This window comes from Zonotrichia albicollis, chromosome 2 (genome assembly GCF_047830755.1).
Source record: "Zonotrichia albicollis isolate bZonAlb1 chromosome 2, bZonAlb1.hap1, whole genome shotgun sequence".
Classification (NCBI taxonomy): Eukaryota; Metazoa; Chordata; class Aves; order Passeriformes; family Passerellidae; genus Zonotrichia; species Zonotrichia albicollis.
The window spans coordinates 96,892,246-96,904,997 of NC_133820.1; the positions used below are offsets into that span (position 1 = coordinate 96,892,246).

Below are 12,752 nucleotides of genomic sequence, written 5' to 3' on the forward strand. Positions count from 1 at the left end.
TAATTAGGTTGAATGGTAGTAAAGAGAAATCAGTGTCTTAGTTTATTGGAGTTGTAAGTGAATCCTTTCTCAACAAACAAGTTCTCTTGAGATGATCACACTGGTGAGGTGTAACATTTTGTATGACTCATTCCCTTTTGGTGTATACTTAGGGTTGGAAACTGAGCTAAAAGCTTGATGTGCTTATATTTGATACTTGATTTTCTTTTATTTCCCCCTCCAACTGTGGTAGTGCAGTTTGTCTTGAAACTGTTCCCAACTGTAAAAACCAGTAAATACTATAAAAAGGTGCCTATGCTACAGCATGCTAAACTGACCCTGTTTTCTTTTCTCAATATATTCAGTCTTGTTAGAAAGAAGGCAGCTGGGCTTGAATCAGCAGCTACAATAAGAACCAAAGTTTTTGTTTGGGGACTGAATGACAAAGACCAATTGGGAGGGCTGAAAGGTTCCAAGGTAGGTTATTTTCACATTTAAGTACTAGAGAGAAACAGTGAAAAATAAAATGTATGAGTTACACAACTTAAAATTAGCTACAAAGATTAGGTTTTGATAGCTTTTTAGTGTTAAAACATGTAGATGTCTGCTGGGTGGAAAAATTGGAGAAAATTTGCATTTTGGTTGGTAGTCTGAAATCTGGCTTGATTTTCAGCAGCTGCTCAGTGTTTTATATCATAATGAACTAATGGTTTAAAAATTGTCTAACACTTGACATGTTCTGTTCCTATTGAGTCTGCACACATAAAATAAAACTTCTGGTGAACTTTCCTATGTATTACTTATATCTGGCAATTGCACAATAGGAACTTCAGCCCAGTGTGCAGCCATTTACATGTAGTTTTAATATAATACAAGATGAGAGAGATCCCAAGTGCTTATCAATTTGAAATGTCATTCATTCTTCTAAAAATTATGTTCAGAGCATTTCTTCTGTTGATGTTGTCAAAGTATAATATTGTATCCATAGAGTACCTTGAAGAATCAAAAAGTTAACCTTTCCTGGATTCTTCAGTTTTCTGAAGAAAACTTTACTAAAAGAAAATCCTTGTTTATATGACTTTTAATTTTTTATCAGGTTTTATATTTATCATAGTTTCAGTATTAAAATTTTTAATTGATTTTTGTCCTTTGCCTGGTGTAATATTAATTGGCATGGGTGAAGCATCTGAAAGTACCTGTTAGATTAACTGGTTTATCACTTAAGAGCTCTTCTGTTTAGAGTGTAAAATGTTGATGTGAATTGTAATGGCTTCTATTTCCTGCCTGCTCTAGATAAAAGTCCCTTCCTTTTCTGAAACCCTGTCTGCCTTGAATGTTGTGCAAGTAGCTGGAGGATCCAAAAGCCTTTTTGCAGGTAACATAAGTTTAAAATAAATGTTATTATTTAAGGGCAGAAGCAGATTCTGAATTGTGAAACACTAATGGTGTTTTGAACTTTTTTCTTCATTTTAGTGACTGTAGAGGGTAAAGTGTATGCCTGTGGCGAAGCCACAAATGGAAGGCTGGGTTTGGGAATATCCAGTGGAACTGTTCCTATTCCCCGCCAGATTACAGCTCTCAGCAACTATGTGGTAAAGAAGGTGGCTGTTCACTCAGGTACTCACTATTGCTGTCCTTATATACATAAATGTGACATTAAACCTGAAAATAGTTCCTTTGCAGTTTTCTTGGGTGCTGTGATGCCCTAGCATATCAGATTTTTTTTTTAAAATAAATACAGGTTATTGAACTCTGTCTGTTGTATACTATGTCAGATTAAATCTAATGGTTCTGTTATTAAATTCTGTGAATTTAGACCATACAAGTTTTCTTATTTGCTGGAAGGTAACTTTGGTGTTTCCATTTGGTTGAAAGAAGGTGTTTTCATTTTTAATATTTCCAGATGGTGGGTTTGTTTTTCTCATTATTTTTTCTTGCAGCTCTGAAAACAGTAAATTGAGTGATTATTGGTTTGGTGGCTTTTTGTTTTAAAATGTGTCAGGAGACCTACTGTCACAAAAATTTTTGATTTTAAATTAAATCACATAAAAGCTCCAAAGAAAATAAGTAATGTCTATGGAGCTGAAATGCTCATACAGTTGCATTGTAGAAGAACAGCAATGTTAAATTGTTGCTAAGACCTGCTGCCTGCTTGAAAGCTCAGAAATGTAAATGTATGTTTACAATTTCAGGTGGCCGGCATGCTATGGCATTGACTGTTGATGGAAAGGTGTTTTCGTGGGGTGAAGGAGATGATGGAAAACTTGGTCACTTCAGTAGAATGTGAGGACACCAAAATTGTCTGTATTTCAGTAGATTCGTGTTGAATGTTACAGCACAGCTGACCACCACTATTGACAACAACAACAATTTCTACCATATTAAAAATACAGTAGAAATAAAAAAATGTTTTCTAAGAGGACTTTTTCCCCCCCCACAGGATATTCCAATTTATGGTGCAGCATTTGTAGCAGGCTTCAGCCATTTAGAAAGGAGGAGACATTAAATTAATATAATACTTAGAAAGATAGATAAAGTCTTGACTAGTATTTTCAAATTTCCCTGATGAAATTCCATACTTTTGGACATACAGTTTTTGTTTACTTTTTTAAGGGATGGTTTTCAGAAGTGCCTTGAGGAGTGAAACCATAGCAATTTTGTATTCCTGAGCTGTAACAGTTTATAACTTAAGCTGTCATTTTGTAGCCCTTTCTTTAGACTTCAGTTCACAGACTGTGAACTTGTTAGGCAGAAATAAACTTCTTCCACTTTTTAGTAATGGTAGTTTAATCTTCCACAGGACAGCTTTAACAAAATTTGAATTTTCTAAGATTTTACTTTATATGTACCCACAGAACAGTGTTTTGAAAGAAAAAACCCTGATAAAAAAAAGCCCATTGGTAAATACTTTTGTCATTCTGATATATTTTGAAGGCCTGCCCATAATACATAAAAAATTAAATCAGATTATTAATATATTACAGGAAATAAATTTTTATAAGGCTTGGTCAGACTAATGGAAAGGGAAGTCCAGATGAGACCAGTATTACTGTTTATTGCTCAAATGTCTCATATTTTATGTAATTTTATTGAAAGTGAGATTTGGAACTCATGGGCATTTCATAGTAGAAATATTTGCAGAGGGCATGCATAATTTTGTAGAATCTTATTAGTGGTTCTGGTACGCCAATATTAGGAAATCTTGAGTTGAATCCTTTTTTGGAAGTAAGAGAACACTGTAACCACATGAAGAATAAATGTTAGCAGTACTCACAAAGAAGTCCAACTAAAAACTAAATTCTAGTTTTGATTTCTCTGTTGTCAAGAGCAAAGTTGGGATGGGAATGTCATCTCTTAATCTTACTGTGTGTACACTGCTAATAACTCACTCAACTTTGGGCAGTGACAGGAATTGGTTTACGCTTTCTGTTATGTGCTGTTTAATTGATTGATTCTATTGACATTTTGAATTTCTCACCTAAGTTTGGCAGCATATACATAAAATATTCTTTAAATAAAATTTGAAGTCCATTTAAATAGTGTAAACTTTAGATTTATGCTGCTGCTAAAAATTATATCTTGGAATCAGAGTGTTGCATGTTACTTTATCTTGAGATTGTTGTTAGTTATTACAGAGTTGGTATTGCAAGAGTTAGAGTATATTGTGTGGCTATTTTTTGATTAACACAATGGGTTTGTTGTTCTTTTTCTCCAGGAACTGTGATAAACCCAGGCTGATTGAAGCATTGAAAACCAAACGCATCCGTGATATTGCCTGTGGCAGCTCCCACAGTGCTGCTATTACCTCCAGTGGGGAACTGTATACCTGGGGTCTTGGAGAGTATGGAAGACTAGGACATGGAGATAATACCACACAGCTGAAGCCTAAGATGGTAAAATCAATGTTTCCTGTTTCTGATGAAATGCAAACGTGTTAAATAAATGACAGCAGCATGAAGCTAAAGTAACAAAAAACATGGAGGCTGTATGAAGGCATTGTTTTGGAGTGATCTGAATTAGGTTTTGGTGTCCATACTTCAGGTGAAAGTAAAGCTATTTCAGAAAAATCAAAAAGATCCAGTCTCTTTTTTGCAAAGTGTTGGCAACTGCTGCTTTCAGCATTCATGTCCGGCATCTACTTTGATGCATAGCTGGAAGCTGCCATGTACCAGTGTTGGATTCTGGACATGGCTGGGTGGTTCTTTGCTCAGGCTGGGCACAATGACTGAGATGAGTCATAAGACCTTAGATATGTTTATAAAGTTTTAAAACACAATTTATTTGAAAACTTCTCTCTTACTCCTTCTGTTTGGTAGGTTAAAGTGCTTCTTGGCCACCGAGTCATTCAGGTTGCATGTGGAAGCAGAGATGCTCAGACCCTTGCTTTGACAGATGAAGGTAGGAGTATCTTGTTCCAGAAGCTTTCTAGCATGTGGGAATACTGTGATCATTGTTTGACCTGCAATTTGATGTTTGTTAGGTTTGGTGTTTTCTTGGGGTGATGGTGATTTTGGAAAACTGGGCCGAGGAGGAAGTGAAGGATGCAACATTCCTCAGAACATCGAAAGGCTGAACGGCCAGGGCGTTTGTCAGATCGAGTGTGGTGCACAGTTCTCGTTGGCACTGACAAAGTCAGGAGTGGTGTGGACATGGTATGTTACATTTGCAAGGAAGTATCTACCAAGCAGTTGCTCTATGCTGTATTTAATGCTTTTTTGACTCCATTTGTGCCTTACCTCTGTGCTTTTTCTTTTAAACTGGCAGCTCTTCCAGGTGAGCTGCATCCATTCAATCACTCTAACATTGTAGCATGCTTTCCTGTTTGCTGTACTCTGTTAGAATGCCTGGCTCCTATTGAATTAGAGGCAGAAAGGGAAGATCATTTCTTCTCTTGGCCACTGTGAGACACGTGAAGGAATGTTGAGAGTGGAGAGGAAAAAAGAAAACTTGGGAGACATAGCTTGGACTATGAAACCTACAGCTAAAGGAGAGACTTGAAAGAGTAAAGACACAGGAGAGTAAGGAAGTAAGCTGAAAATCAGAGCAGATGGGAAGAACTTCCTTGGGAACACAGGAGCACAGCAACACCTTGTTGTTGCTCAGAAGGCCCCTGAATTGTCAGTAATGATGCCTTGGAGCAAGAATTGCTATGAGATGATCACTGAGAGCTACTCAGATATGGTTTTATTTTTCTCCTTTTTGCCTGCTTGCTTCTGCTTTGTTTTGAACACAAATCTGCCTTTTTGAATTTATAAACCTTTTTGTAAAATCTGAGAGCTTACTGCATGGCAGGTCAACTTTAGGGCACTAATCAGATCAAGGTCTTTCCCCATCCTTGTGTAATAAGACTGTGACCTATTTGATGTATATCAAAACTAAGCAGACTTAAACCAATCATTTTTGTTGTGTTGTCAGCAGTTCCTGAATAACATAGAGAGAAATCCTCAAAACTTTCATTTTTATAAGTTGCTACTTCTGTTAAAAGGAAGAGAAGTTTTTAACGGAGGTGTTGTTTTCAGAGTGGCCACTAGAAATTGCTCTCCGTCTAATTTTTTTTCATAGTGACAAAAGGAGAAAGAAGAAAGATAATTTGACAATTTTTTTTAAAAAACTCATGCCAGAATTCTTGTTTGTTCCTTCCTTGCCCTAGTTTTTCTCAACACTGCTACATCTAGTCATAAATCCATAGCTATTTCATGACATTACAGGTCTACAAGAAGATTTTTGGGTCTGTTTCAGCTGAATTGCTTTTAAACTTTAATTCTTCTTGAATTTTTTAATGGTTTGAGGAAAAAAATCATGGTTTCTGGGTTTTGTCTATAGGTACATAACAGTACTCTATAGCATATTTCTCTCTAGCATAATATAACTTTTCTTCAGAAAAATGGGTGGTAAGCAAAAGAACCGAGTGAGTGGTTACTAAAAACATAGTGGAAGAAATATCAGGGTTTTTTTCTTCTTTACTGATATTCTTGGTGGAAGCATTTTAAGGTGTTTACTTTTGTGTATGCTATTGGTTTTTTAGTGCCATTTGTGTATAACAATTTTGGATGAATTTAAATTAGGGAGACCTCAGAATCTATATGGAGGTTTCCAACAATGGGAAAAAAACCTTCAGTTCTCAAAACATTTTAGTTTCCTGTGAGCAGTTTAGTTCCATGGGAGCAGACTTAAGTTAAAAGTTCTGTTGTTTTAAGGTTTATCCTCCGTAGTTAGATATGCCCAAGTCTTATCAAACCACGTGAATTTTGGAAGTGTTTATAATTGCAGTAGAGGAAATTAAATGTAATACCAGTTGCTTTGCATATAAAAAGAGTCATAATCATGCTCTTCTGTATTGAGGTGAGAAGCTACAGTGTTGTAGAACTGCAGTTATCCTCATTCTTATGCCTATGGAATTCAGTTTTGAAGCATTTTTTAGTTGGCGTGTGTGTTTCAGGCAGTGATAAATGAAGTGTATTCAGTTGGGAACCTGCATTGAAGAGGAGTGTGCAAACAGTCCAGTTGTTCTGAGTGCTGCATTTGCTGTCTGTTGCAGGGGTAAGGGTGATTACTTCAGGCTAGGCCATGGCACCGACGTGCATGTGCGAAAGCCGCAGGTCGTGGAAGGACTGAGGGGCAAAAAGATTGTGCACGTGGCTGTGGGAGCCCTCCACTGTCTGGCAGTGACTGACACTGGACAGGTATGTTGTGTGCCACCCTCCTTTCCCCCATGCAGAAAGGAAGGAGCTGTTCAGGAAGGGAACTATAACAGTACTGGTGCTGATTAAATGAAATAAAAATTCCTAATTTTATTTCTTGTGCTTATATTTATGCCAGACTTTTAAAAGCAAATTGTGATTTAAAAAGTATTGGTATTTAAAATATTAGTACTGGAGTTAAAATATTTTTGTTATAGTGGCTTCTGTAGTGTTTTCCTTGTATTATCTCATGATCAGTTTTCTTCTTCTTATTCTGGAAAAGCAGCAGCAGTCATCGTATTCTGGACAGATTTTTCAGCTTTATCATAATATTGTTTCAGGTCTCCAATGCAATTACTAGGCAATTAATTCTTCTAACTTGCTGTGAACACTGAGTCATTTAGGAATCAACTGATCAATTATAATTTGGTGATGATTTATGAATTCTCTAATAAAGTGCTGCTTTGATTTTTTTTTTCTTTTACTGTATGATAATGCCTGCATTATCTAATGTAGAGGAGAAATGTCACAAAAGATTGTCGAAAGTGTCCTAGGTTACTAGCAGAAATCACAAACATTCTTTTTAGGAGTTTTTAAGAAAGCACTAAATTGAGATAAACAGTGAAGCCAAGTAATACATGGACATTTTTCCTGGCAGGTTTATGCTTGGGGTGACAATGACCATGGGCAACAAGGCAATGGAACTACCACAGTGAATAGAAAACCCACTCTTGTCCAGGGCTTGGAAGGCCAGAAGATCACTCGGGTTGCCTGTGGGTCTTCCCACAGTGTGGCATGGACAACAGTGGATGTAGCTACACCATCTGTTCATGAGCCAGTGCTTTTCCAGACAGCAAGGGACCCTTTAGGTGCTTCTTATCTTGGTTGGTATTTGTTTCCTTACACTGTTTTTCCTTTACTGCCATTGGTGTGTTTGTTTTGTGTGTGGTTTAGTAGGTGATAGAAGAGTGCAAAAGAAAATGGTTTAGAAAAAAAAAATCACAAAACAACAAATGCGTCTCTGGTAAAAAAAAAGTGGCCAACCAAAACTCTTCATGGAAGTGGAATTTTTAAATTAAAATGCAACATGCTTCCTCAAACACCCTAAGGAGTTTCTCTTTATGGAGGTAATGATAGATGAATGTTACACTAGTATTAATCCTATGCATTACCTCTTGTTTCTAAGGTAAGTGAGTTAAGAATTAGGAAGTCAAAACAGCAGTGTTTTGTGTTGAATATGAAAGCATCAAACATCTTGCAAATTAAACTTTTTCATTACCAAAGCAATTTGTACCTAATAAATATTCTTATTTCAGAATGTTTGTGTAAGTAAAACTTGTTTTAAGCGCTGATCACTAAAATATTTCTGTCTGTTATTGCCTTAATCCTCAAAAGTGAGTAACAAGCTTTATTTTATGAAAGCCCTTGTTGGAAAGCCACAGTATTGACGTTAATATTGTAACTGTAGGCACTGCAGTTTAAGAATATCCTGTAGGGTTAGTTTCACTCATCTCTTCTGATTTAACAAGAAATTAGATAAACCATGCCTTTTTTTGTATTATACCATTAAAAAGTGCTTACCTTCTCCTTCCCCCTTCCTCTTTTTAGGTGTTCCTTCAGATGCAGATTCTTCTGCTGCCAGTAACAAAATCAGTGGGGCCAACAGTTCCAAGCCCAATCGCCCTTCCCTTGCTAAGATTCTCCTGTCACTTGATGGAAACGTTGCCAAACAGCACGCATTGTCTCACATACTGATAGCATTACAGATCATGTATGCCAGGTAGGCATGGGAACATTCTTTCTGTTGCTGAACAAAGGATGATGTAGCTTACCATCTATTAGGGACTTTTGAATCAGGTATAAATTGTTTTAACTCCTCAGGATGGGCCTAAGCTTCATCTAACTTTTCTTTTGATGTTGATGTTAGCTTTATGTTGTTATGTTTAAAGAAGTTTTTATTGCCTGGGGAAAAAATCTTTCATTCAGAAATGCTCAAGTATATAATGTAGAAGCCGTGTAAGAAAATCATGATGGATGATAGGGAGGAAGCAGTAGAGGGCAGAGTGGAAATAAAAATAAAACTTTGCAGTGCCATCATTCTTAGTAGAGAACAGAGTATTTGTGCTAAAATTTATAAAGAGAAACTCATGTTAAACATTGAAGCGTCAGGCCCAAGGGAGAATAACAATGAACTACCCTCTAGATTCTACAGCTTGGAAAACTTACCTTGTTAAGACAGGCTAATAAAAGTTTTCAAGTTCAACATGGGAGTATAATGAGGTTTATGTTAATCCATCCTAAATGATTTCAGGGATGCAGTTGTTGGAGCATTGATGCCTGCAAGTATGATTGCACCAGTAGAATGTCCCTCTTCATCACCAGCCCCCCCATCAGATGCCACTTCTGCAGGAAGCCCTGCAAATGGAGATGAGTGTGTGCTTGTGGGAGATATCGAGGAGAGGCTGAGCCCAAACCCATGGCAGGACAGGAGAGGGGAGGTAAAGTGTCACTTTTTTCTTTTTCATTAGTTTTTAACTGTAAAGCTGACAAATACCTCAATTGGTCTGATAGTAGCAGAGATTAAAAAGTGCCTTCATGCTCTAATTTCAGGACTAGGTTCTCTGCACATGTCAGATATGAAAAAACTAAACTTTTAGTGTAAAATCAGTTTTGAGCTTTGAGAAAGCATTGTGTCATTTAAATGCAATCATGATGATTTCTAGCAATATTGTAGAGATACTGGATTTATTTTGCAGGAGTGATATTAAAAAAAAAGTCCAGAATAGCAGAATATATGAACATTATTGAATGAAATTTAGTTGTAAACTTAGATAACTGATGTAGACATGAAGCCCTGAATGAAATTCTACTAAATTGATTCCTAACTGCTAACAGAGCAGAAAAAAGAAAAGGCTTGCTACTGAAGAGGTCTTCTGCATTTATAAACTGTGAACTTGATGTATTTTCAGGGCTTGCCTTCTGCTTTGTTGACTTTTCTGCAGGCACTGATATTTTTTTGTATGTTTTTGTAGCAGCTGGCACTGAGGGGAGTGTTTGCTGTTTTATGCACATTAGGAAAAAAATAGGAGCTAAAACTACAGGCAGTGAATCTGTTGGTTTTGAACTTATGGCTGTTTTAAAATTGCTGCTGTCTTTGAGCACTAGACCTTCTAATAAATATTTAAACTCTTCAAGGTTTTACAGTGTCTTGTTGAAGATTTCATGAGTTATTATTTGTTCTGTCTAGGTTGTTCCTTCGGAAGATGCTGTGACGCCATCTGCTGTGACTCCCTCAGCTGCTGCTGCCTCTTCCCGTCCTTTCATTCCAGTCACAGATGATCCTGGAGCTGCCAGTATTATTGCAGAAACCATGACAAAAACCAAAGAAGTAATGTTGTCAATACTCTTCTCAAAACTTAAGTCCTTACCATACTTTTATCAAGCAGTTTTTCTGTTTTTTGTGCTTTAAAAATGACTGCAGTTTTAAAAATCTGTGCAAAGACAGAAGGATATTTATTGTTTGTTTTGTAGGATGTGGAAAGCCAGAGTAAGGTGTCTGGGCCAGAGCCACAGTACTTGGATGAATTTACAAGTCTCCTGGTGCCAGATGACACGCGAGTCATGGTTGACCTGCTGAAGCTTGCGGTGTCCAACCGGGCGGGCGAGAAGGGAAGAGATGTTCTGTCAGCTGTGCTGTCTGGCATGGGCACAGCTTACCCACAGGTCAGCTTTTGCTTCTGTTGCATTTTAACCGTGCCCTTTTTATTACTAGCTTGCTGGAATACTTTCTTGAAATGGAAATGCAGTTTGGCATCCTGAGAAACTTGCTACACATGAAAATTTGAGCTGAGCTCAAATGCATGTGAGCTTTAACTGTTTTAATGGAAATACTATGTGAATATATGCATGTGCCGCAGATGTCAGTAACAGACTAATTTCTCCATTTTTCATGCTGCAATTAGACATTAAGATAAAATGTATTTACGTATTGACCAAGTGTCAGTGGGTATTGGAATGAAGCTAAATTAACCAAGTTCTATTCACTTAATCTGTCGAATGTTAGTTAAAAAACTTCCATGATGGGAGTTTTTTTGCATCTAAGTTTATTTTTCAAATTGATGCAGTCATTATTACTAGCTAAAAATGCTGTTAGTATATTGTATTGTTAACTATACAATAAATCTTCTGAACTGTTAAGATGTACATTTCATGCATTGAAGCTTCTGATTTTTTACAAAGTATCCATGGATGTGGATTTTTTTTTTTTTTGACATAGCTGGCAGAATGTAACAAATCATAAATTATTTCTAGAATATGTGTGTACAGTGATGAACTGAATGCTGTTTAATATTTCTGTTAGCTTTACCTTTCAACTAGTAATTTTCCTAATGAGTAACAATACTTTTTTTTTTAAGATTTCTAAAACTGTTACTCCTCCTGCTCAATTTGTGGTGATTAGCTATGTATTTTTATTTTGGGCTTGAGTTTTCCCAGTCAAATTATGTACATGCTGTATGTGCACTTATACATAAATTCTGGCTTTCTTTATCATTAATAGTGAGTAACTGAACAGCTTTGGGTTTGTGTGGACTTTTTTGCATTTTGGCGCTGGAGTTTTTATTAGAAACTCTTTAAGATTAATGCCTTTGGCATTTCCTTCCTAAACAGGGTTTTGCAATAGTTCATACTAGTTAAATATTTATACCTTTCCATGCTGGTGTATGCCCTATAGCTTAGATTTAATAGTTTGCTTTTTCTGTGAGGGAAAACAATTATTTGTGTTGTCATTTACTTACTGAAAACTGAAGTTTTTTGACCTTTAGTTTTAGGAGTTTTTCTAGCTCTAACACTACTAAAAATAATATTTTGGAGTTAATATGATGGTTTTGAATCAGATTTCCAATACCAAGTTATTTATTTGGAAAGAATGGCAATTTGATTAGATTTCTTGAGTTAATCAAACATACAGTTTATAAAATGTGTTTTTTTCTTTTCCTAGGTTGCTGATATGTTATTGGAGCTTTGTGTCACAGAACTAGAAGATGTGGCAACTGATTCACAAAGTGGTCGCCTCTCTTCACAACCAGTTGTGGTAGAGAGCAGCCATCCATATACTGATGATACATCATCTAGTGGCACAGTTAAAATACCAGGTACAGAATTCTTAGAGTTATGTTGCTAAGATTCAATTATTTTGAAGCCTGCCTGCATTAAGTTGTTTTTTAGCTTAAAAAAATATGTATTGAACTTTTAAAGCCGTGTTATGGCTTTTGCTGTAGCATGGTCCTCTTGATATCCATGATCCTGTTGCTATAAAAAAGTATTTCTTGAAGCTGATGTCTTACATGCTGATGAAGATCTCAGTTCTGTACAGTGTGTATTCCTGGTTCAGTGGTGTGATTCCAGTTGCATATCATTGCTATTCTCCATGTAGTTATGAAGTTGAGAAGGACTGAGTCTTTTTCAGGTTTAGTAATTGAAAACTCATCTCCTAGACTTGAGCAAGGGAAATACTTCTTTGATGTAATGCTGTCTTTTATTTAGTGCTTCCTTCAGTAATATACCTAGTGTGGGATTCACATTCTCTGAACCTGAGAGAAGCAGAGAAAAGAATGATCAAAACAACTCTTATCTCATTCCCCGCTCGTGTGTTGTGCCAGAGTGGAATGCATTATGGAGATTGTTTACCCAAAGTGATGGTGTTTTGTTTCCTTGGCCTGTCAGGGCCAAGCACATCTGCAGACTGTTGGTCAGCAGACAGTCATGAGATTCTGTGCAGTTGAGTTGAGTGCTTGTGCAGATTCAGTTTAGATGTAGTGTAATATACTATAGAATAGTATAGTTTAATAAAGTAATTAACCTTCTGATATCAGTGGAGTCAGATGCTTCATTGCTCCTGGACGTTGGGCAAAAGTATCACTGATAACCTAGTACTTAGCAAAAGTTACAGACAACAGTGAGCTATCTGCCTTAACTGTAAATGGGCATTTTTTTGTCTTTTGCAACTTTGGTTTTGAATGTTCTGGTATAGTCTTTTGTCTGCTAGCCCCATTCACATGAGCTTGCTGTGATTTAAGCCTTGCAATGAGAAGA

General features: G+C 36.6%; 1 protein-coding gene across 3 annotated transcripts in view; it reads left to right on the forward strand.

The window, feature by feature from the left end:
* The window catches only part of HERC2 (HECT and RLD domain containing E3 ubiquitin protein ligase 2), a 99,923-nt gene that overhangs the window by 65,939 nt on the left and 21,232 nt on the right, over positions 1–12,752 (forward strand). For all 3 annotated transcript variants that reach the window (XM_074535744.1, XM_074535746.1, XM_074535745.1), the window contains exons 57-70: positions 345–456; positions 1,273–1,354; positions 1,453–1,596; positions 2,172–2,262; positions 3,695–3,872; positions 4,296–4,377; positions 4,460–4,631; positions 6,518–6,662; positions 7,318–7,543; positions 8,268–8,439; positions 8,971–9,157; positions 9,907–10,047; positions 10,191–10,382; positions 11,659–11,812. In XM_074535744.1, the coding sequence (XP_074391845.1) occupies positions 345–456; positions 1,273–1,354; positions 1,453–1,596; positions 2,172–2,262; positions 3,695–3,872; positions 4,296–4,377; positions 4,460–4,631; positions 6,518–6,662; positions 7,318–7,543; positions 8,268–8,439; positions 8,971–9,157; positions 9,907–10,047; positions 10,191–10,382; positions 11,659–11,812 (2,078 nt within the window). The remainder of the gene's footprint in view (positions 1–344; positions 457–1,272; positions 1,355–1,452; positions 1,597–2,171; positions 2,263–3,694; positions 3,873–4,295; positions 4,378–4,459; positions 4,632–6,517; positions 6,663–7,317; positions 7,544–8,267; positions 8,440–8,970; positions 9,158–9,906; positions 10,048–10,190; positions 10,383–11,658; positions 11,813–12,752) is intronic.